This window comes from Sclerotinia sclerotiorum, genomic scaffold, assembly GCF_000146945.2.
Source record: "Sclerotinia sclerotiorum 1980 UF-70 scaffold_8 genomic scaffold, whole genome shotgun sequence".
Classification (NCBI taxonomy): Eukaryota; Fungi; Ascomycota; class Leotiomycetes; order Helotiales; family Sclerotiniaceae; genus Sclerotinia; species Sclerotinia sclerotiorum.
This window is the reverse complement of record NW_001820828.1, coordinates 596,392-620,994: the sequence shown is the minus strand read 5'-3', so window position 1 is coordinate 620,994 and position 24,603 is coordinate 596,392. Positions and strand designations below refer to the sequence as shown.

The 24,603-nt window shown below is 42.9% G+C and overlaps 9 protein-coding genes across 9 annotated transcripts; 2 read left to right on the top strand and 7 right to left on the bottom strand.

The window, feature by feature from the left end:
* Positions 1-137: 137 nt before the first annotated feature.
* SS1G_06550 (hypothetical protein) lies at positions 138-2,542 on the bottom strand (the record flags this gene model as incomplete). Its single annotated transcript, XM_001592260.1, has 5 exons — positions 138-196; positions 271-1,962; positions 2,012-2,079; positions 2,138-2,245; positions 2,370-2,542. 5 exons carry the CDS (start codon positions 2,540-2,542, stop codon positions 138-140), a joined length of 2,100 nt encoding a protein of 699 aa, XP_001592310.1.
* Positions 2,543-3,235: 693 nt separating this feature from the next.
* SS1G_06549 (hypothetical protein) lies at positions 3,236-5,213 on the bottom strand (the record flags this gene model as incomplete). The annotated part of the gene is made up of 4 exons (XM_001592259.1): positions 3,236-3,445; positions 3,542-4,326; positions 4,727-4,759; positions 5,147-5,213. The coding sequence occupies 4 exons, from the start codon at positions 5,211-5,213 to the stop codon at positions 3,236-3,238; spliced, it is 1,095 nt and encodes a 364-aa protein (XP_001592309.1).
* Positions 5,214-5,468: 255 nt separating this feature from the next.
* On the bottom strand, positions 5,469-7,037 carry SS1G_06548 (hypothetical protein; the record flags this gene model as incomplete). Its single annotated transcript, XM_001592258.1, has 1 exon — positions 5,469-7,037. The coding sequence occupies one exon, from the start codon at positions 7,035-7,037 to the stop codon at positions 5,469-5,471; it is 1,569 nt and encodes a 522-aa protein (XP_001592308.1).
* Positions 7,038-8,672: 1,635 nt separating this feature from the next.
* SS1G_06547 (hypothetical protein) lies at positions 8,673-9,809 on the bottom strand (the record flags this gene model as incomplete). Its single annotated transcript, XM_001592257.1, has 1 exon — positions 8,673-9,809. One exon carries the CDS (start codon positions 9,807-9,809, stop codon positions 8,673-8,675), a length of 1,137 nt encoding a protein of 378 aa, XP_001592307.1.
* Positions 9,810-11,537: 1,728 nt separating this feature from the next.
* On the top strand, positions 11,538-13,122 carry SS1G_06546 (hypothetical protein; the record flags this gene model as incomplete). The annotated part of the gene is made up of 2 exons (XM_001592256.1): positions 11,538-12,338; positions 12,433-13,122. 2 exons carry the CDS (start codon positions 11,538-11,540, stop codon positions 13,120-13,122), a joined length of 1,491 nt encoding a protein of 496 aa, XP_001592306.1.
* Positions 13,123-14,420: 1,298 nt separating this feature from the next.
* On the bottom strand, positions 14,421-15,213 carry SS1G_06545 (predicted protein; the record flags this gene model as incomplete). The annotated part of the gene is made up of 4 exons (XM_001592255.1): positions 14,421-14,447; positions 14,658-14,805; positions 14,924-15,039; positions 15,163-15,213. The coding sequence occupies 4 exons, from the start codon at positions 15,211-15,213 to the stop codon at positions 14,421-14,423; spliced, it is 342 nt and encodes a 113-aa protein (XP_001592305.1).
* Positions 15,214-16,720: 1,507 nt separating this feature from the next.
* Positions 16,721-16,849, bottom strand: SS1G_06544 (predicted protein; the record flags this gene model as incomplete). The annotated part of the gene is made up of 1 exon (XM_001592254.1): positions 16,721-16,849. One exon carries the CDS (start codon positions 16,847-16,849, stop codon positions 16,721-16,723), a length of 129 nt encoding a protein of 42 aa, XP_001592304.1.
* A 2,908-nt stretch (positions 16,850-19,757) lies between these two features.
* On the top strand, positions 19,758-20,268 carry SS1G_06543 (predicted protein; the record flags this gene model as incomplete). Its single annotated transcript, XM_001592253.1, has 2 exons — positions 19,758-19,942; positions 20,259-20,268. 2 exons carry the CDS (start codon positions 19,758-19,760, stop codon positions 20,266-20,268), a joined length of 195 nt encoding a protein of 64 aa, XP_001592303.1.
* Positions 20,269-21,763: 1,495 nt separating this feature from the next.
* Positions 21,764-23,079, bottom strand: SS1G_06542 (hypothetical protein; the record flags this gene model as incomplete). The annotated part of the gene is made up of 2 exons (XM_001592252.1): positions 21,764-22,440; positions 22,518-23,079. 2 exons carry the CDS (start codon positions 23,077-23,079, stop codon positions 21,764-21,766), a joined length of 1,239 nt encoding a protein of 412 aa, XP_001592302.1.
* Between the last annotated feature and the right edge of the window lie 1,524 nt (positions 23,080-24,603).

The window sequence follows — 24,603 nt, the reverse complement described above, 5'->3', positions numbered from 1 at the left end:
CGCCCATCATGCATGCCAGAACAGTGAATAAGACGCCCAAACGCGATTTTAGCAGATGCCATCATTTGTGTAAAAACTCAAAGCAAAAAGGTATTTTTTAAAAAGGAAAAGATTGCAAGAAAAGATAAACTAGGCGTTTATCCATGTAAACCACAGGTCCTCTCTTTTATCATCTTTCTTCTCTCCTTGTCTTTCACTATCGAAATTATTAGTATCAATACAATTTATGGAAGGAATTATGGATCGAGGATTAGAATAGTGAGTACGAACCTGGATCATAAACCAAGAAATCATGTAGAGCATTTCCGGCTGGTACCATCGGTAAGACAGGTACCTTCTTATCGGTAACAACTTCCAAAAGTGCTGGTCCATCACTGTCAATCAACCATTTCAAAGAATCCCTAACATCATCTGGCTTGATACATCTTCTGTGTTGTACACCCATTGAATCAGCCAATTTCATGAAATCTGGGTTAGTGCTGTGGGTATGTGCATATCTATCTTGGTAAAAGATGTTTTGCCATTGGGTGACCATTCCTTGTTCTTCGTTGTTAAGGACAATGACCTTAACGCCGATGTTGAATTGAGATGCAGTGGAGAGCTCAGTAAGTGTCATGTTAAAGGATGCATCTCCGTCAATATCGATGACAAGAGCATCAGGCTTCGCAACCTTTGCACCGATAGCTGCTGGAAGACCATAACCCATAGTACCAAGACCACCAGATGTGATCATAGTTCTTGGATGTCTCCATCTGAAATGTTGTGCAGTCCACATTTGATGTTGACCGACACCGGTAGCAATGATGGTCTCGTGTTTTCTATCGGCTGTCAAATTTGAGAGTTCCTCAATCAAAGTTTGTGGCTTAATAAGTCCATCCGGTTCAGCCTTTTCATAGTGAGAAAGGGGAAATTTCTCTTTCCAGAATCTAATTTGGTCGAACCATTCTTTACGCTCATCCATAGATTTCTTCTCAACAGCCGGAAGAAGTTGAGCAAGGTTGGTAACAACATCACCCTCAACTGCCTCGGTAGCCTGAACAACCTTGTTGATGTTCTTTGGCATAATTTCGAAGTGAACAATACCTCCGCGACCTTCAGCTGCTGCTGCCTTTGCTGCTGGTGCGAACTTTGGAATGCTTCCAGTCACACGATCATCGAAACGTGCTCCAAGAGCAATAATGAGATCGGCTTCTTGCATGGAAAGGTTAGCATATGCAGAACCGTGCATACCAAGCATGTGTAAAGATTTCTCATCAAGCTCATCAAATCCACCGAGACCTTGAAGAGTTGTTGTGACAGGGATAGATGCCTTGTCGGCAAGCTCCTTGAGCAATTTAGGACCTTCTGGAAGGGAGATAACACCCTGACCAGCGTATATAATTGGCTTCTTTGCAATGTTGATCAATTTTGCAACACGATCAATTGAGGCTTGAAGCTGCTTCTTTTGAATAGCTTGTGCTGCTCTTGAGGCCTGACTGGGTAGAGATGGCATAATGTGGTGGCTAGGAATAGCTTTTCGGAGGATACCAGCAGTGACATCCTTTGGTAAATCTACCAAAACTGGTCCAGGTCTTCCGGAAGTAGCGATTTCGAATGCCTCCTTAATTCTTCTTGGAAGTTCGGCAATATTCTTAACCATGACGTTCCACTTTGTGCAAGCTCTTGAGATGCCAACAATATCAGCCTCTTGGAAAGCGTCACTTCCTATGGCAGTTGTAACGACTTGTCCGGTGAAAACAACCATTGGAGTTCCATCAGATAAAGCGTCCTGCATTGGGGTAATAACATTGGTAGCACCAGGTCCAGATGTAACGAGAACAACACCAGGTTTACCACAAGCTCTAGCATATCCTTCCGCCATATGTCCAGCACCCTGTTCATGTTTTGGTAGAATAAATTCGAAATGTTTTGAGTTGTAGATCGCATCGAATACTGGTAAAATGGCTCCTCCTGCATAACCAACTGTTCCCTCGTCAGCTCAAGACTTTAAAAGCCAGAATAGCGAACTTACAGATATGTTTAACATCTTGTCGTAACATCATTTCATGGAAGATCTCCCCACCAGTCATCCCAATAAATCTATTCCATAATTAGCCCCGTGTTGTGCCCACCTCGCCGAATAAAGTGCATAACGTACGACTCATCCATCTCCGAGTATTTATGCCCCTGTCCCGTCAATTCCTTGCGCGAATCATTCTTCGAAGGTTCATTGTTGAATGCCGGACTTGGACTTTCTCTAGCTTGACTAAATTCACATGTCAGCTAGCTGACTTTCATCCCAATGACTCACTTTCAAACTCCCGATTGACGGTGAAGCTCCAACCTGCAAAAAACCTCCGCAGATATAGGAACGCAAAGGGAAGTCATACTTAGAAACCTGAGGGGCAGCAGTGGCCTGTCCTCTTGTACCTTTCTTCTCCACCATAATACCACCCGCTGCCTTCACACGATTCGACAAGCCCCTCGCACCAGCAACCTCCATCCATCTCGAATTACTGCCGATTGTGCGAATGGCACGTCTTGCGGGTATCGAACGAAGCATCTTGACCACTTTCCAATTTGCGAGTTGAGAATTGTGTAGATTCGTTCCAAACTTGACCCCTAAGAGGCAACGAATAAAGAAGAAGGAAAGAAAGTAAATACAAGGGGCTCAACTAACTCTAGAAGAACAGATTGAGTATTTCTCAATTGGTTCCTGCTCAGAGAAAGGGGTATAATGGTCGCGAAAACTCTGTGGGAAGAAGAGTTGTAGAAAAGTTAAAAAAAAAACTATGGCTCCAAAGTTGTGATTCACACCCTCCATCTAATATTTAATTGAATCTCAGTCCACTGTGTCGATTTTCTAGCGGTATCGGGGGCAAAATGTGGGGAAGCGAAAGGAAAGTCCCTTTCACTTTTAAAGCAATATTATTGGTTGGAGGACGAACTGTTCATAAATTGTGCATAAAGGAATTCTCCAATCAACAATCAGACTTCGCTGTTTTATGATTTTTTATGATTTTTCAATGGGTATATTGGGTGGATAAACCCCGATGATGAGGTCATCATATGAGAACCTTTAATTTTTTAATATATATTACGACGGTGAGTATCTTTTCACCGGTTTCGCTCTACTTCGTCGACGTGACAAGTAACAAATAGGTACAAATCACCACTTGAAATATCCATGAACTTCCCCCCTAATCTCTTCCCACTAAGGTCACACAGCCAATAAAACTACAAGCAAAACCAAAATTCACAATTTAAAGTCCCCATTAACCTTCTCCCATCCCCTCACCACCCCCTCATTCTGACCAATATCCACCATCGCCGCCACCTTCTCCGCCAACACAATCTTCAACGTTCTTGATCTCTCCGTACATAATTCATAGATGGTACTTAGATTGAAAGTCAAAGCATGGAATGAATTGTCTTCCGCAATCAGTGATTCGAAAATGGTTCTTGCCTGTTGGTCGGATTGTCAGTATGATATGTAGCAGGATTGATATTGAGAGAATGGGAAGAAGGCAGGAAACAGATATGGGGACAAGACGTTACATACCTCATCGCCACGACCCAAATACAACAATGTAACGCCCAAGTTTTGTCTCCACATGGCCTTTTCTCCTTTTCCAGCTGTAGTTTCCTCGTTTGCAATGAGCTCTTCCCAAATCACAACAGCCTCCTCATATCTTCCTTCCGCAACAAATGCCAAAGCTCTGATCGTTCCATCTATCTCGCTCGCCATAAATTCCTTTCCGTTTCCTTTCTTTAAACACTCTTTTGCAGCATCAATATCACCCAGACACAACCACAGTAATGCTTTCTTAGATCTTAATTCCTCATCTCCCTCTTCATTAACCTTCAAAGTCTTCAAATGCATTCCTGCCCCAACCAAATCTTCCATCTCAACGAGCGCACTTGCAATCCTAATCCCTAAATCCGCCAACCTGCCTTCCCATAATTCAATCTCCCCATTCATATCCTCACCAGCTGCTTTTCGCTTCTTCAATTTCGTCAACGTACTTCTAGCATCTCTAGCCAAATCATAATATCCCATAACACATCTCCTAGCATCCCCTAACCCCATACCCTGCAATCTAACCGCTAAGACTCTCAATTCCCATCCTACCATATGTACGCCAGTTTCATCATCCCAATAGTAAGCAGCGTTAAGATCTTCAAGAGCTTTGACTTCCTGAGCCGCGAGTTGTGTCTGGTTACAGAGTGTGAGACATGCAAGACGTATGTAGAAGAGATTAAAAATTTCATCATGTGATGCGGGACCAGGACTGGATGTCAAAAGTGTGGCACTAAGAATAGCCGCAGCTCGAAAATATCCCGCTGCTAGGAGTGATGAAAGAGTATTGATATCAGGGCTAGGCGGGAGGGACGAAGCTGGGGAGGAACGAAAGGGCGGGGGGATTTCGAGCACGGGTAGAGGATGATAAATCTCGGGGCGAAGGAGATAGGAGAAATCTTTCTGAAGTGTTGATACCGTTGATTGAAATGATGTGTTTTGAGATGGTGAAAGTGATGTGGGAGCTGTCATAAAGGTGTGGGATGATAGATTCGAGCCGGGACCTGGTGATGGAAGCCTAGGTGTCCGACTCCTTGGCGCTGAACCACCCGGCGAGAGTGTTCGTGTATGTGTAGCATTGATGTAATTTGTGGGCGACAAAGGGCTATTCAGAGGAGAACTATTTACGTTTAGCATTTGCGTTCTATATATGGAAGTAATACATACTCGCTAATATCCAACGGACCTCTTGTCGGCCGTCTAGGTAAAGCTGCTGGGCGATCAGTCAAATTCCGCTTGCTTAAATTCATCATGCGAACGCTGCCTTGTGAAGATAAATAGAGTAGTGAACTTGCATCCAGTAACTGGCACCGATAACCTTTAACATAGCATCTTCATGGGAAGCCACGTGCCAGGCAGCCTCCGCCATATTCAATAAAGTCGCGCACTCGCATGAACTTCGCAAGAGAACTGAAGGCCCTAATCTCCTCGTCTCACCCAAGTCTCCCAGATACGATCACGCCATTCTATCGAAATTGAAAAACTGCCACGACTCTCGCTCCCTAAAAGACCCATGTGGTGGAGAGAATAACCCCGATACTTTCCAACCCCCGTCAACAACAATAATGAAACACATAAAAATCTCACCTCTGCCTGAAGAAGTTTGCCGCACATGTTTCTTCCCTCCCGTACCGTCTGCTGAAGCACTTTCCATTTTGTGAAGTGTTTTGATGTTTCTGGTGCGAGGAACAATGATCGAATTGAGGTGTACTCTAGAATTATGCATGATTGACTTATGTATATTCATAGGCTAGCGATTTATGCAAATTAGCATAATTTATGCACATCCATCATGAACTCCGATGGGTGATAAAATCTACTGTAAAATCTATAATTAAAAATGGAAATGCATTCTATATTGGGTATTGGTACCGCAAGGTTATTTATCATCTTTAATCTAAAGCAGTGTCTAAGCAACATTTCCACCTTCAACAACAAAAACTGCACTTCCACTACCAGGTTTGCTAACTACGACTGCCGCCTCCCTCTGCTCTTTGGTCAAATCCTTCTTTGAATAATATTCTCTATCCCAAGCCTGTCTAACCGCATCAACCTTATCCGCCGGTACCAAATGTACACAGCAACCACCCCATCCCGCACCAGTCAATCTACTTCCATAACTTCCGGCTTTCTTTGCTATTTCACAGAGTTCGTCTAATTCGGGACAGCTACAGTCAAAGTCTTCTCTGCAGCTGGTTTGGGTCTCATTCATTAGGTCGCCAAGTTTTCTGTTGAAAGTCTCAGTGGAATCACCACCGTCAGCCTTAAGATAAGATTCGGGATGTTCGAGGACTTTCATAAACTTTAAGACTCTCAAAGCTTCTGTGAAAACGTGAAGGGTTCTTTGTCGAAGTTTGAAATGCTCGGCGCGGACGGGGAAGGTAGAGGTGAAACGCTCGTTCAATTCGGGAACAGTCATATTTATGACAGAAGCAATTTCCTCCCTGGTGTACCCCTCTTCTTTTGTGAATGTCTTCTTCGTGATTTCAATAAGCTCGGAAAGTTGTTCTTCGAGTGGTGCGGTTGAATCACCAAAATATTTGCTATGGAATCCGTGTAGCGAGACACCGAGTGGTCCGGAATCCGCAGGAAGAGGGTCTTTAGATTTGTTGATAGCCGCATGAAGATACGCTGCCGCAAGACTGCATTCTACAACTCTCAAATTGTAGCATACTGGGCCAGTGACATGCTTGTCTGCTGCGACAAAAGATTGTGCGATAACGAATGTAAGCTCGGGGTTTGTTTTTGGGAAATGAACTGGTTTTGCTGTCAAGGTTGGATTAAAGGAAACGTATAATGCGGAGCCACGAATAGAGAAAACCGAAGCGGATTGATCCATTCCCCCTGAGTTGACTCCTACTGCTCTTTCACTAACAATTGCCAATTCCGTAAGTTGTGTCTTATCAACCGATTGCTCTCCATTTGCAAACATGACTGCAAGAGCAGAAGCTGTAGTGAAAGCTGCGGAACTACTCAATCCACCACCTGCAGGTACAGTTCCATCCATCAAGACTTCCATACTTTTAGGTCTGAAACCGTCTCCATGTTTCTTTCTTAAAATCTCCAAAGCTCCCCGAAGTCCCGACTTCAAGTAATTTGTCCACTCGTGTACCTTAGAATCAATCTCCACAGCATCAAATGGTATATCGAATTCATGTGCAGGAAATTTATCTGCTTGCACGTTGGAGACGCGCACCTTGAATGTTGTACTAGTCGAGTCGGATTCGTCGGTCTGGGTGGAAACTGCAAGTAAGGCATCTGCAGTTATTGCCATAGGTAGGACAGAGTATAAAGAGTAATCGATATGCTCGCCAATAATGTTGACACGACCCGGGGATCGCGAAACAAACTGCGCATCGTGCCCGTAATTGCTCTTGAATTGCTTTAGAAGATTATCCCATCTAACGGTTTGCGCCGCCAAAGCATCTTCTGTGTAGATGTCTTTGAGAGACTTCGCGACAGGTACAATACCAGCCATTGTAAAAGAAGGTTCTTAAGAGGTAGAAGGTGTGCGAGCAGGAAGCTGTCGATATGAATTGCTGCTGATTTACAAGCTTAGGAATCTAGAGATGTGTAGGGAGTAGATGTGCAAGATGGTCAGGAATGCTCGGAAAGGATGGAAACAGAAAGTTATTGGAATAGAAAAGCAGAATTACAAACCAACAAGTTCAATTCATGGAGGGGCACGAGATCATAACATTCATTCACTGTCACATACCTAGTACAATTTCAGAACGATACCCAGGTACACGAGGAAGGACCCCGCCATTAACCCCGCTGTGCCCCGAAGCGTTCTCCAGATTATTGGTGCGCATCGCTCCATCATCCACTTTATTCATTTCCAAACGGAGGAACTTGCAAGTCCTATCACCTGAATGGGTGAATGAGAGCAAGTCTAATTGTGGGATATTAATCGGAGTGAATTCCAAACCTTGAGCCGCAAAAGAGAATTTTTGAGGATTGAAGTGTATTGCATGAGAAATAATTATCATACCTATGTGATGTATACGGTGACCGATCTGACCAATTATATGTATGGCTGTAAGCTGATACCTGATGAAGGGGTTTGTTCACCCGATGTTAGTCTCATCTCGAAGAAAACTTAAAAATCCTCAAGCTCTTTTTTATATCACATCAAACCAAACATCGAAAAATATATCTCGTTCTAGATATTAATCACCGGTAGTCTACTTATAACCCCATCTCATCCCCGATCATACCCCATCCCATCCCATCCCATCCCATCTTTCCCACCTCAACCATTTAATCACCGTATCACCCCACTGTAATCCCATCCTCATCTCATTTCTCATCTCATTTCACATTTCATCTTCAAATTCCCATCAAGCCATGAACCATAAATCCGACTTCCCGAACTTCTTTCCCTGCCCTTCACCAAACACCATTCGGAGTACTCGCGCCAACACACACATAACATAACATAACAAACCCACCAATATCGCCACAATGACAACACCCCTCTCCCAAATAAACACAAAAACAATTCCTCGCAGGAGCGGATAACTTCGGCATTTCCAGATGTGCAACAAAAGAAAAAAGAAAAAGAAAAAATGGTGCAGAAATATGAGTTTTTATTTACATAGGTTGATCATATCTATCCATTTCTAGCGAAGACTTTAGTAGGTAAGATTAGAATGACCGATTGGTTGAGTACCAACGTAATGAGGAGAGGTATTGGAGAATCATTCTAGTAGTAGTAGGAGTGGGAGGTTAGATGAACGTTGTGATGTTTTTATATTCCGAGTTATATCTATGTACATATATCTATACATATTTATAGAAAAATATATACATATATAATCAATCCCTTATTAATCCCTCCTCCCCCATTTCCTAGGTATCCAAAAGATATCCTAATTTCCAAAGTCCTTTCTCATTTGCTATATCCATATGGGTGAAATTTATACATTATCATAGGTACCTATTCCAAATCATCATAATATCCAATTTTCCGTCCAGAATTCCTACAATCATCATCATCATTGACCCAAACGCCTTGTCGATGCCAAATTTATGTCCGCATTATTGGAGTGTATATCGAATGACCAAAAAGGAAATTCTGGCTACTCTTTCCTTCTTTCAGCAAAATCGATCACTGATTTTTCTTTCCTCTTCCACTGTGATTCTTTCTGGCTCGTCTCCAATTCAGAATTAGAACTTCATCTCCTTTTCCCTCTCCCTCGACTCCTTTTCTCACATATATCTGTCGAACAACACGTCCCTTCTCCACCAGAAAGCTATCCAGAAATTTCCAGCTAAGCTTCTGCTCCCTGCTCAATTCTGGTCTTGTGGGCGCTAGGCTATGCTCAACATCTATATTCTTATCATCCCAAGTCACTTCTGTTCTCCTCAAATCGACAGCTCCATCTAGCATTGCCGAATTACTTAATGCACTCCTCGCCCCTCGTTCTAACGAACCAATGGGATATTTAGCAATGCTGAAGCCATTAGTAAGGACAACATCATTTTTGAATTGCCAACGTTGCAGAAAACATTCGTCACACACGTCTGATACTAGATGCATCTTGTCCATTTCGTAGGGATATTTGGTCGCAGATCCTGCTTTCCAATGATGTAGAGATAATACTCTTCTCCCGCTCTCATAGAATCCAGAATGGTCTCCCACGAAATCGATCTGAGAAAGTCCAGCTACTGCCTTGAGCTGAACTTTGGAATGTCCATATATGCAGTCCATCACCAGTGAATCTCCGGAGGTGAGTCGCATGTTGTTTTCGCACTCTTCGTTATTTTCATGGATAATTTTAGCTAGCGGCGTGGAAATAAAAACTCCTGCCCCTCCAAATGCCATGAGCCCGTACATTCTCACGGCAGCCCAGTTCTCGGATAATCCGCCAATGTATTGAGGTTGGGTATGGTCGTGAAGGGCAAGTTCATCGAGGAGGGCACGAAGGGAGGGGAAGAATGTATCGTCGTCTATTAAGACAGTCCATTTTGTTTTCTTGTCGCGAGCCGCATACATTAGGTCTATCAAGGAGAAATATCGTTGATTGAAAAAGTCTTCTTTCTTGACGGGTGATATTATTGTGACGTCCATGCCTGCTTTACGATATTCCTTCTGAAGTCGAGCCATTTCCGATTTGGATGCCAGTTTTTCTTCACTTTCTTTCACTATTGCAATCAAACGAGCGCCGGTGTTGGGCAACCATCGTGCTAAATGCGGCTTGGTATCTCGAAGACGTTTTACCGTGGTCTGTAGACCAAATATCATGTGCGAAGCGTCGATTTTGTGAATTGGAGGATAAGGTACTTCGAGAGTGATTGGGGAGCAGTAGTCGACGATTCTTTCGGTTGAAAGCTCTCCGTGCCGAAAAATCTCTTAGCTGTCGAATAAGGACTCATCAATGGTGGTGATTGACGGTCTCGCTCCATGATTAGGTTTTGCGACAATATCTCGGTGGGCTACTTTCAAAGGGAATGATAAGTTGTACTTGCCCAGCCAGTCGAAGTTTTCTGTGACATTACAGTGATGTGCTGAAATGGGATCCTCCCTGACTAGATCATCATCTACTTCGACATATTCATATCCAAAAGCATTGTGAAATGGTGCTGGTGATCCCAAAAATGATGTCACATTCAGAGTACTGTGGCGGGCAAACAATAATATGGCGGTAACTATTATCGAGGACACAGTCAAACGGACAGCCAAAAGAAGGCGCCTTCTAGATTTCATTGCTCGTATGACTGCAAATTATTGCAGTCGGAGCAATACAAAAAACCACACCCAGGGAGAACAAAAAGCTGAAGATGCAAATGAGAAAGAGGGGTTTAAGAGAGAAAGAGCATTATGAGAGAGAAGGTAAAGGCTAAAAGGCGGATCTCCACTAATTTGATAGTGAATGGATTGGTACAATTGGGGTAGATAAGGGTAAAGGCCCGAGAGATGATGTGCTTCCGTAAGGTTAACCTTATAATCTGCCAAACAAAACAAGAAAAGGCATTTTTATTTCCAACCTCATCTACTCGAGTATTACATATTGAGATGCTCAGTTATTCCATGTTTTACTCTCTTCCAGGTCATGTGCTCCATCAGTACAGTTACTACAGTATCGTCATCAAACTACTGGTGACTTAGCTATTGGTTAAAATAGCCTACCAACATGATGAGAACCTTTTTGATACTCCGCATAAACAAATCATACTACGAGTACAGTAATCATAATCTTCGCTTGAAAACTTGATCCTACCGCGTTTCCAGGATTGGCATATGGTACGGACTATGTTACCAATACGCGTAGATAAAAGATTATTAGCAATACGCTTGCGCTCAAAGAAGTCTCGCTCATTCGCGGGGAATGGCCCAAATGAGAATATTGAAGCCCATAATTAAAAGTCTTAGCGCTTCTCTCTGCCTCTTTCTTTTTTCATGAGCCAGATTATGCGGTAGGATAAACAAGGGGAGAGATAGTAAAAATCATTTTGATGGCTCCGTGGTTTGTCAAAATATATGAGATGAGTAAAGAAATGATAATATGTATGTATGATTGTAGTGAAGACGGAAGTTGTAGTTGAACACGAGCTATATTCTGTTAGATTACCGTACCGCCTATAAATTTTTGGGCTTCAGTCTCCGAGACAAAATGAAATATGATATATATGATTTACAAAAGTGTCTCATCTTTAATTGGTTAATAGTTTAAGATATGATGGTAAACAAGGCTGAAGGGTTCAACTGTGGCTGAAAAAGGTTGACATGTTGTGGCGTTGTCAATAAACCGAGGCGGGCGGCATTGAACCTTCTGCTTCATATGCAACAAGAAGGCCACCAGTGACTGTAGTGTATTACTCATTGTCATTAAAAAACCCTCCCGTCAAAATCAGCACCTATGTTTAGTATTTTCTAGAACCTCTCTACCCATCCTTTTCTCAAGCAATGTGGTAATACCCGTCTTCCTCCTCAAGTCTCAACGATCATCAATCACTCCTCCGAATTGCGAAAATGGAATCAGCATACCCAGCTCCTCCAAAAGTGCGAGATAGAATCGATCCAGTTCGCGTCGAACAGTCAAACCAGGAATCCTCCGACAACTCTACAGAGACTACCCTCCCTATAGTTGAAGAATCAAACGAAGCTCATATCCTAAACCAACCTCAATCCGATAACTCTACGCAGTCCGATGAAGCGCAACGGGTGGATATCTCACCTCGTGAAGTGAGAACCTGTTGGATATGTCAAATGGATGATGCAGACGATGGACCTCAAACTTCACCATGGCGATCTCCATGTCCCTGTTCTTTGGAGGCCCACGAATCATGTTTAATGGAATGGATTGCAGTGTCCGCAGACAAGGAGATGGCTCCCAAAATCGTCTGCCCAGTCTGCAAGTACCAACTTAAAATTGATCAGCCCAAAGATTACCTAGTCTTGACAGTGGATAAGTTGCACCGCATGGCGAAACACTTGGTCCTTCCCACAGCGGCTGGTGCAGTCTTTAGTTGCGTCTATTCCGGATCCCTACTGTTTGGCGTTAACAGTCTGGCATTGATATTTGGTGCGGATGAGGCTCGAAGGATCACTCTAGAGCATTATGACGACTTCTTAGACCGTCGTATCCTTGGGGATTACATACAGTTACCCATCAGTCAAATTATGACCAAATACTTATTTCCATTTCTCGGTGGTGGGTTCATGGCGGTACCAAGTTGGAGAACAGCAATAGGGCTTCCATTAATCGCACCAACTCTCATATTATCACGGACAAAAATTGCGGATTCTGTTTTTACTATAGTTCCTGTCACTGTAGGTAAATCTCTGGTATCACCTGTCGAATGTCTGAAATAAAGCGTTGATTCAAAAGTATAATTTGAAGCTCAATTTGCTAATATTTCTTTAGTATTTTCTCTTTAGCCCCGACAACAAAAACATCACTTCATGGCCTCCATCCCCAGGTCGCACATTTGCGCTACTTCCCTACGTCAGATTAGCATACAACACACTATATCATCACATGTTTTACGACTTAGAGAAGAGATGGGATTTGGCTATTCAGCGCAAACCACGAGAAGGCGAAACTGCAGAACAAATCGCCTTGGAACAGCGCAGAGGACAAGAGGGGTTCCTGAATTTTGAGGTGGAGATTGTCGATGAAGTGAGGGATCAAGACGGAAATTTGGTTCCTCCAGATGATCATGTACATGCACCCGCCGGTGATCGAAATGGAAATCAACATCAAAATGGGGGCGACCAAGAACGCGCGAACGCAAACGAGAATGATTGGGGAGTCCGTCGAAATGTCAGTACACATAGCTTATCATTCCAGTTTATGGGTGCAATGTTGTTCCCTGCAATATCAAGCATTATGGGCGATGCGCTCAAATACGCATTACCGTCTATATGGATCAGAACGAGGAACGGCAAACCAGGGTTATTACAACATAAATGGGCCAGAAGTGTAGTGGGAGGATGTCTATTCGTAATGCTGAAGGACGTGGTGGTGCTTTATTGCAAGTGGAAGAAAGCGAGGGATTTCGGAAAGAAGAAAATCATAGATTTTGCGGGTAAAGGAAAGGAAAAGGCTACGTGAGAAATAGGAAGGGAAAGGCATAAATATGGCATTGGATGATCATGGCGGAGGACATGAATTAATTCCAGTTGGAAATGGAATATCGTGGATAGGAAAAATGTTTCTTCTCGTAAAGATCATAATAAAACTGCTCGCAGGGTGTAATTTTATGAACATTGGACATAGGTTCAATGAATAGATCGGTCTGCTATGATACCAGTACATGCAGGCATACCATATATCGATTCCCCGTCGAGCCACTCTAGTCTCAACTGCATGAATGGTAGTTATCAAGTAATGCATATTGTAAGAGGACTTTGGATCATAAGACGGTTATGGTTACGCTCTGTGATAATTACTCGGTGATGATATTTTCTATTTATACTCTTATTGATTAACTGGTATATTCGTCCTCTCCTCGTAATTAGTCCACGGTTCTTACGTGTGCAGAGGTTCATGAACTCATGGTTGTGGGAGTCCTGTGATTTGAACGGATATGTTTATAGAGTGTGTGGTGAGATGAAGTGATGGGAGGTGAGGTGAGGTGAGGTGAGGTGATGGGAGGTGATGGGAGGTGATGAAATAAATGTGAGGTACAGTGAAGTGTAGGGGGAAGTGCAAGGGGATGGATGGATGTATCTATGTATTATTAACTTCACTTGTTATTTTGCTCAGTTGGTTGTGCTCATATGTGTGTATATATAGGTAAGGATGAAAGATATGTAAGGACATATGTAGAAATTAAGCGAGCTTATATGCCAAAGCGAGAGGAATTCAGGGGATCATCAAGGATTATTATCAGAGTGCTCAGATGTGTTATGGAATCTATGTGTATATATTTATATGCATGTAGCTGTTGGCTTTTGAATGCCATTATGTTTTTGCTCTTTTTCTGTGTAGAAGTTAGTTTTGGACCTCGTCTCGTGTTCGCGGTGAGGTTTTGCGCTGTGTTTTATTGCGATCCTCATGTTTGATCGACGTGCGCTTTGGATTATTTATAGGAGTGGATCTCTTGTTGATAAATTTGTGAGATAGTTGTAAGGTTTTGGGAATGGATGGGGGAAGCAGATTATTTGCCAGGGAATGGGGGGCGGTCATGGAAATATATGTAAATATTTTTGGAAATTGGAGGGTGAAGCAGACTTATCCTAAGGAACGAGGAGTGATTATGGAGGTATACATAAATATTGTTGGAAAGGAGGATGATCTGTGAGACGTGGGCATTGCGAGTCCATCGCAAGTTCTTACTTTGAATTGTATCATCCCATCTAAACGGATGCTCGTTATTAAATGTATCAAATCAATTTACTGCAATACCTTCACTTTGACAAATGACCACTACAAGGCTATAGAGTACGTCGCATAAGTTCTTATATTTGTTATGTCTAAATGCCCTACATTCAGACTCCCCAACCCAAAAAGAAACTGATCTTTCAATATCCCTTCCTCATTTGTTTCGGCCTTGCTTGGTACTCACTATGTGTTAAGTAACTATCAAAATCGAGTTGCCGCTTCGCGCCAGTGCTGAGCGTGGTGCGGGGAAGCTGGGCACATACGGAATATGCAATATAACTAGGAAGACCCCCTGGAATAACCGCATGTCTTCGACGTGCCACGGTGATATTCATAAGCCATCTTCGTGGGCAATGTGTATCGTCGTTATCATTTTCATCGTAGAAGCCCGGTATAGCCAGGCCAAACTGTCTTCAGCAATAGTATCGATACTATATTGATTTTGAAAATAAAAGAGCAACGCAATCGAGTATTTGGAATTGATAAGAAGAAACTACGCCTTTATCGCGTTGAAATTTGTATCAACTACAACGGATAAACGGCGAATATCAAGGCCGTGGTCAAGCAGGTATCTGCCCTGATAAGGCGACGATATACTTTTAGTCTAGCAGAGTAGCGACGACGACCCTGTGCACCAGCGACGAACTAATAAACAACCAACCTAGCGTGCCAACTGAATAATGAATGCACATAAAAGAGACCATGTCCCCGCACTTTGTAAAAGATCTTTTCTATCCTTCTTTCTACATCTTCTTCTCTCTACATAACATCATGTATTATCTCCTCCCGGTAACGAGAACTATCTGCAGCAAGAACCATTCTGGCGTCATCGCAAGCACCATCACTAGCCCTTTACTCATGCATGAAAGAACTTTATGCCTATTATACGAATACATGGCATCATTCATCGTCCTTTTTTTTTGTTTTCGGGGATAACGATGATGTGTGCACTCATGAGACAGAACTTCAGAACAGGCCCGCAATAATTTACGCCCTGAACGCTTCGTTCCTCGATGTTTCAATCAAATTTAGCGGTTCACCTACTGCAATAATATGGCTTGAAAGATAGCGACCGGGAAACACTACGAAAATGGAAACGAATATATAACCACTCCACCAGGAAGCCGGAGTTAGGACTCGAACCTAGATGGTACTTCGTATTCAAACGGGTAACACCATCCTATGGTAATGAGGAAAGTTCGACATCGAGAGTCATGAGCTACTGTGATCTCGTGATCACAAGTCTCATGACAAACGCGGATAAAATCTTCAGAGACCAAGTACATCCTCATCAATCATGGGTACAATGTATATCAATACATATTCTCACTTAGGAGAAGTACATGTAACTTCCCATGTCGCCAATGGAAAGGGGTGAAAAGCTAGGACAGAAATGGATGTGTTTACCAAGGAGAAAGAACCCTCTGCTAGCCGCTTGGCTCTATGGTACGCTTCTATGCGCAATATCAAGCGCGTGTAGGCTTGTACTTGAGTTGCCCCTGATGCATTGCTCGGTTATCGAGTGGCGAGGAAGGGGCATTGAGGAGAGACGTGATAAACGATTGAGTTGTCAACCTCTCAAAGCATAAGGAAAAAAAAATTAATTTCCGACGACTGGCAACTTTTCTGATCCAAGCCAGATACCCTTGTTGCTTTCATCCATGCCATCAGACAGAAAGTCACATGCCCTCAAATTCATGCGAGCAATCCAACAAACGGCAACAAACGGCAACATCCACAAAATAAATAAAAATACACACCACGAGGATAATCATCGAGTCGGAGAAAAAAAAAGCAAGTTTTTCATCCATGCGCTAACTGGAGGAAGCAAAAGAACGTTGTAACATTACTTCACGGATAAGAAAGCCGAATTCGTGTTGTGTTACAGGAGGGCACTTTGTTTATTCCTTGTCTTGCATAACCAATTTGACAACCTGGGTACCCTCAGTATTTGCATAATTGGATGCCGTTGACTTCGATATCTTGGTGTCATCACAACTTTTTTGGTTCCGCCGTACATGGGTCGACACGAAGTGAGTGACACCGAATGCTAGTACCTCGAAGATGTGGTTGCATTGTACATCTATAGCCTACACAATGCAGCATGGCGCGTCGAAAAACAACTCCGTATTGCAGCACAATGTGCGGGACAACATGCTGTACGAGTACATACTGTATGGCTAGGAATTCTGGAAGATAATCCCGTCCAGCGTTTCGTTCCAGGCTCCTACACGCTTTCTTTCTTATGCCTCACCAGTTCCGGAAGGGGATGCAGAATTAGCAGCCGTCAATTAGCGTCAACGTCTCGAGTTTGTATTTTTTTTTGTTATCGATACAAACGTTTGATCGACGCGTTTTGATCGCTTACGGCACCGTGAGTGGCTACCACGTCAAATTTGCAGACCCTTGGCCATCCACCCACACCTCCATATTTTCTGCAAGAACACTTCATCATTTTGTCATGGATGCATCATTGCATTTCCACCATTCAACAATGATACGTGCAGTACTTTCAATACCAGCGATTCGATGGCACTTTTACAGGGGAGATATGGTATCCACTAATATGGAAAGCTGTACGCTCGGACAAGCACTCCAAGATGGTCAGATGAGAGCGATGCAAAATGTAAGATGGAAGTCCAGCTTGCAACATCTCGAATATTTCCACACCTATGCCAATCTTCAAACCAATGCATGCGGGCTTGAATTCTCTAATGAATCTGGAATCTTGATCCTGGCAAGGCAAAGTTGGAAGTCCAGAACGTGCCCAGATATTGAGAGGAGAGACTGATGTCTGGTCTGTCATCATCGGGCCAGTAGACTGGAATATCGTGTTTGCGCACGCCCGCTGTCGAACTTGCGGTGAAGATGCTTCCGTTCCGAGTCACCGAATTGGGGATTGTAACGTACACATTCACTGGGAAAGGCTGGGGAAATTAAATGTGGTTTAAGAAAGAACTACCAGCTCAGGTCTAGTTCTAGAAGCCGATATTCCCCGGTCAGCTACGTTCACAAGTTCAATCGGCTTGGGCTCTGATGCATCATGTTAGTACCGCAAGTGGATAGGGAATCAGGGAATGCAAATCGTCTTTTCCAAGTGGTGAGTCTACTCTCTGCACCGTTCTGGGGCGTCCTAGCATTATGTACCTACCCAGGCTCACGACTCATGCGTTTCACAGTTGCTTATGATGATGTTCTGAATTTAGGAGGCATATCATTTTTTCAATATGGACAAGTCACGTTTTCTTACTAATTTTCGTTATCCCGTCTCGCTCACAATCAACTCGCTATAGAATCTTCCGATCTTTAGTTACAACTAAGCCCAATATAAGGGTATGAAAGAAATCGCGCAGGAAAAAGATATCTAGGGCCCCTAGGGGGCCTCTTTATCAAAGCTTATAGAACGCTCTCCAGTAATTGTAGCCAATTTGGAGGAATATCGGAGCTCAAAAAATAGCCATGTGTGGAGGACCTAATTGCTATATCATCCTAACAAGGCCATTCATTTTGAGCAGATTCTAGCCTTTCCAGTTTAAGTATTGACTGAGGTGAATGATTTCTGGCCACAATATTGATAAGAACGTTGTTAACAAAAGTTTAAGCATATCATAAATTTTTATTCACTCAATATTCAATGGAGTCAAGCAGCTAATTCCTGTGGATGGTCCGATTTATATAGAAAATATTTAGGGCGATAATTGCTGCCGGTGATCCGACTTTCCCAGTTGCGTTTACTATCTTATAGGCCATGTATCATATTGGGCTTCCTATCAAGGAAGTAAATGCCCCAAAATAAGACTCTATGCAGGCAACATCGTTGTAGGCTCATGTTGGCTGGACAGCTGCTGTTCGCGGTGGCAAGGGGGACTACCGCATGCCACAAAGCTTATCATATATCGCTACAATTAGCACGCCGATTTTCGATGGAATATCTAATGGTTTTGGGCAATGGGTAACTTTGATATAGAGTTTACACGATTCCCTCGTTTCCTGAATTCTAGGAAGAGGTTTGCGGTCATTTGAAGAAGTGATTGGATAGGATGCATCTTGAAGATAGGAGGATACTCGATTTGTAACACGGTAGTCCTGCTACTACTCAGATTTGAATGTTTTTAACATTTTTCGATTCAGTTTGAGATAGTGCAGAGTTAGATATCTCTCGAAGAACTTGAATTCCAAATTAAAAAGGAATTGTTATGTTTAGTTTCCATAACTGATAATAATGAAGTATCAGAATCAGGTTTGAAAGTCGTGAATAAAGTGGGATACAAGTGTCATTTACCGGGAGAATGGAAGTTTTATGTCATTCGGGACAGGTTTTAGGCAGCACCAAGCAGTGTCAAGATAAACTTCATATAGTATTGCTAATAGTTCATGATCATGGCAGCGCTGGAATATGCCTTTGCTTCCCCCGATCTCTTAATCGGCACTAAGTCCAACTTACTGATGCTGTACGCGAAGTATTCAACCATTTATTTGCATATCTTTGCTTTTTACTGGCAAGAATTCACTCAAAGAAACTAAGGTAGAGCCCTATCGTCAAAGCCTAACGTCCACTCCCACATTATAGTAAGAGAACTTACCGTTTTATGATTCCAACCCAAGAAATCCGTCGGATCTGGAACTTAATGGTTCTGAAGATCAGAAAGTGTAGTTTTAAAAAAGTGGTGAGATTTGTTTCATGATATTTAATAAATCATTATGATATTTTGTTTATATTAAGATATAAAAAGGTTAAAAAATCATTAATTGTGATGTGATTTCGCTTAATGTGCGATGAGAGGTATTGCGCACCCGGGAATCTTTCTAGAGCTAAAGCCGCTAGTTATTGGGTTAGTTACTCTTGTACCAGAGAATATAGCACAAATGGAGTACGTTGCACTACTAATACCAAGCATAGGATAGATAGGGTTCCAAGGTCTGGACTATAAATCGTTCGATTTGTAGTGAAAATGCATGAGACTGACTCAAGCAAGCGTACCTATTCCGTTAGTGCAGGCAAAGTTTTCTGCATTGGGCCCTCTGCATAAGAAACGCTCAAGCCGACTCTGCCGTCCGAAAGTTTGTTGATGTGTTGTTACGCCCCAGCTCTCGTTTCGTCAATTACTTGCATCCCAAAGTCAATGGGAAAGAATATCATTCCTCAATACTGTTAGAGGGAGGGCAGATGGAAGATGCCAGAATCTCTGATACAGAAGTCTTGTATCTCTGTTTTTCTGAGGAACTAGGGCAATACAACCAACCCTGTCCCCCATTCCTTCCAGATATGCAACAAAAGTTTGAGATAGAATCACGTGACAACTACACTAAAATAGCTGCTGTCAGGTTCCCGCCGCTAGTGCATGGAAGCTATTCTCAACACCATGCGATATTTCGAATATATAAAGCACCAATTGCTCATGGAGTACTGGTACTCGTACTATCGCAATGTCAACCCATCTGGTATTGTTCAAGCATCTGAAGTCAGGTTTGAAATTTCAATACCGAGTGATCAAGTTGTCACGTTCAAGTCACTTTCTGCGCAGGAAGAATATGTGATTCCAGAATGGTATTATTTTACTCTCAAGAGTATCTTTCTAGTGTTAATCTAGTCAAAGCTGGCATCCCGCACCTCGGAAGTCGTACTTTGTCTAGAGTGACTCTACAGCGGATGAATTTGACCCACAAGCCTTGAGCATATCAGATCCGGCCTTAGAGTCGTCTTTCCTTTTATAGCAACAAGAGTCAGGATGAGACGTGGTGAAGATCCGTGAAAGTTTATATCTCACCACCGACAAGCCTTGTCAAGGTTATGCCCTCACTCGACGGTTTTAGGTAATAGATCTTGGCATTTTACCATGAGCTAAGATAACGGCGGCGCCTAGCTACTGGTAACATCTCATCATGACAATCCATGAAAAACCTTATCATATATTCTTATTTGACTCGTTCAAATGATCTCCATGATAGTTTAGCGCAGTAATTATCTATTCGCCATCCAATAGTTTCTGCATGATTCAGTGTATTAGTTCATAGCGAATCCGTCGATGAGCACCAAAGAGATCTCGACGATCCTCTTGGAGGAAGACACATGGACGATGATGACCAAGTACCTGTCCGATCTTAAGTCAACAACAAAATCTCAACACTTGGTTGGGCAGGTTGTATGATAAAGAAAGATACTACGAGTAATAAGTCACGAACTAGTGAAATACAAATCATACGCGGGGAAGTTAGCCCTTTCGCTTGAAAAGGGGCTCTAACATCCAAAACCAAAGACAACCTCTAACATGGTACGAGGCGAGGAAAAAGTTTAAGCCCTGTAACACATGATTAATCATACTCGCCACATACACATGATTGGTTCACTAGGACCAGCCACCAATGCGTCATCTGACCCCCCGGGCACAGAGGCGCACACCTTTAAAAAAAAACAAGGCGAACGGTGGCTTCAAATGAATCACCACAGTCATCGCGAACCATGTCACCGCATATGCACGCCCAGACGCTTTTAATCTAGTGTTATGCATGTTCTCCCGTCTCTTTCGAGGTATTCCGATGTGATAGGAATTTTCCAAAGTGGTTCGAGAATTTGGTGTCATTACTGGAGGGGCCGGCTGGATAAAATCTTTAGTCTATTTCTGTGCATTTTTGCAACTCTAATCGTAATACCGAGTATCTTTCGTCGCATATCTTGCATTTGCCGTCGCATCGCGCTCGAATTGGAGAAAAAAATCATCTTCAAGACTCACAACCACTAGTAATGAAGAATATGTTTTGTCGAAGACTGCTGTAGAATTCTAACTATTGGTATGAAACTCCGTCCTATGCTTTGAATGCTGTTTCGCTGTACATGTACAATATACCTATTTCCCTCGCCTAACACCATATTTTCCCTTGAAATTGACCGATTGCCTACAAGTCGGCCTTAACGTATTTATTTTTATCGCCATGGAAGCTCTTGCCAAGTAAGCTTGAAAATTCCACCCTTCTACCGTCCTATGCATTGATAAAGGCCTGCCCAAAGGGTATAAAGCGAAAGTACCAAAGAGTTTAAAGAAAATCCAGTGACTCCGGAAAATGTATCGTGATTAAAAGCACGCCGAAACTCCCAGTGCGGCAACATGCTGCCGCTCCCATATCTGTCCTACACGCTAGAACGCCTGGTTAAATCCCACCCAAATACCAAGATCAAATTCCAACATTTCTTCGTTTTAATCATGCGTTAAAGACTAATATCCGGACCTATGCACCTCTTTGAACAGCCCGTAAAAAACTAAAAGAAAACTATACAATATATTTCGAGATCCTGGGGGTATAGAAAATTAAATGAAACTTTTAAAACAAAACATCCTCGGATAAATTTTGCACATTCCAGGAAATGGACCATTTAAGACATTCGTGGAAACTGTGCAACGTTTGGAGGTGGTGTAGTTGGTGGCGATGGAGGAGCACCTGTCGAGTATGGAATAAAGTGTTGAGAAGGGAGGAGCACACTCTCCCTACGGTTACCATTGGAATAAACATGGCCTTGGAAATGGCCCATGCAATCCTCCATATTATGGCCGATCAAATTAGGAAGACGATTATTACGGAATGATTGAGTTGAATTGGCGGTTCCATTGTGCGTGCTTGAGCAATCATCTTCAATGAAAATAGCCGAGTCGTGAGACGACGATGATGATCGGAATGGACTTGCGACATATTGAGACGACGTGGAGTAGCCAGAGTCGTTTGACAAATTGTTGGTAATTTTGGTACGGAATGTTCTTGGGGAAGAGGGGGATGAGTAAAAGCCTGGCAATCGTTGTATCATCAATCTCAGCTCCGGAACAGTAATACGGAGCTCTGGGTCTGGATGAAAGATCATTTGTAAAATGATATTAAGTTCGTCCGATGGGTTTAAAATGGTCTTCAAGAAATCTGGGTTCTTGAGAAAGGCATTATATGTGGCATCATCCCATGAGGCTTGTCTCCAAGGGTTTCTTCCAAATGTGAGATTGACCAAGATTACCCCGAGAGACCAGACGTCGTTCGGTGCACATCTGTATGGTGCATATGATTGTTCTAGACACTCTGACGACGGAACGTGTTAGTAGGTAAAGGGAGACTGCGGAATGGGAATCGGGATGAGCAATGCCTACCTGGAGACATGTAAAATGTAGATCCGCATCCGTGATCACGAGATGTGGGTTCCTGTGTGGCCAATCCAAAGTCTGCTAGGCAAACGGTACGACCAGAATTGGAGACTAGAATGTTCTCAGGCTTGAGATCCCTGTGGTATATTCCAAGACGGTGGCAATGTTCCGTGGCATCCAAGATCTGGAGGAAGATGCTCCGGATTAGAGCATCGTGACCTACATATCTACCACCCTCAGTAATATTAGAGAAAAGATCTCCTTCCCGGTAGTAGTCCAAGATAACATAGGTGCAGTCCGGGTCGTCGAGAATCTTATACATCGATACAATATTAGGATGCGCCGAAGCATTCCAGTGTAAGGCTATCTCTCTTGACTGATAAAGTCGTGCTTTTGCGTCCAAAGGTTGTCCATAGGCATTTCTTTTGTTGAGAGCTTTCACGGCATACTCTTTTCCGGTTATTAAGTCCTGGGCATAATATACAGTCCCGTAGGCTCCCGAGCCTAAAGCTCGCGATAACAACAGAGTCTCTCCTAGTATTGTACCTAACCTATGATCCTGAGGCATCGGAAAAGCTAGTGGCGAAGGAGGAGGGGTTGGATATGTATGGTGAGATGGAAATAATGCAGAATAAGGGTTGACCTGAGATGGTGGATATTGGTGAAGCGGGCTGTTTTGGAAAGCAAGTTTGGTAGGTGGGAAACATGGTGGTAACTCCCTGTTATGATCCAACATGGCAAAAAGTGTAGAGAAAAAAAAGGAAACGACCTGGATATAAATGGCTCCTACTCCAATGGACCAAAACTGGGCTGATGAACAGTTGTAAAGGAAAAGGGATCCGGGGGCGATGTCCGGTTCCAAATGGGTTCTTTGCGTTATGATTAGATTATATGTTATTCCGCATGTCGTCTTTGGTAACGAAGGAGGTGAGCGACGACAAGTGTGTTGAAATATAAAGGGAATACAATTGTGAGGATCTTAAGGATCTTGAGGATCTTAAAGATCGTAATGGGGAGGAACCGACTGTATGTATATATTCAGAATAATATCCATGGTGGCTTACTTTTGTGTAAAATCGATAATTAAAATGGGGAAAATGATCTAAGCTTAGTTTAGTAGTAACGCTTCAGCCTAGAGTATGAGAACTGGAAATCAAATTGTTAGCAGAGCCGTGTGTAGTTGCCAAATCGCAGGGCTGCCAAACTAGTCTAACCTTGATTGCGCATGAAATCTACCCACCCCCCTTCCCCCTTCCCCCTCAGAAGGTCTGGGACATTTTTCTCTTGCCTCAAATCGCCTCGTGGCTGCTGATCAACATCATTGTTGCTAACTTACTTTCCCGCCTAAGCTTATTATTCACTTCTTGTTTTTGTACAAAATAGATGACAATAGATTCTAGCCTCCATCTTGTTTTCGTCCTGTACGCAGCAAGTAATAGGCGATCTCTGAGCAATCAATCTATATGTCATCCTCGGCAAATGAAAGGATCCGTTCTTTTCAACCATCTATTTCTCGTCAATTTCTTCTTCAGGTAACATGTTGAGCAAATCATTATGCCACGTAACAAGGGTCATTTATTACACCTTCTTGGATTATTCGATAGGGCTTCAAAATTCGAATGGGAGAACCACCATACCCATACCTCAGTTTTGGTCATGGAACAAACTTTAGCTTCTCCCCTGCTCCTTTTCCTTCCTATTCTTTCTTTCTGGGTTCTTTTGCCGGTCATGCTGGTGAAGACTTCAATTATTCACATTTTTCAATAGTAGTATCGGTCGCAATCCCTGACCTTCTCCAGTTAAAAATCGTCAATTTATGCAGCATTACTGCGCCCTTGCCACGCATACGAGCCCAGCCCAGTAAAACATCGCCCAATGAGTGATCTGAGCGGCATAAAGTGGAAACGACGATAGTGAGGCTGCAGCGACGGAAATGATTGATGTTTGTGGTTAAGATCGTATAAATGATTTGCTCATAAGTGAAAGGGAAACGCTGGGGCGTCGATATTCCAAGGGTTGTGTACTTGGTGTGAGCCTGTGAGAGTTGTTTTAAACACAGAATTTTATTTACAAGAAAAATGTTCACTAAGCC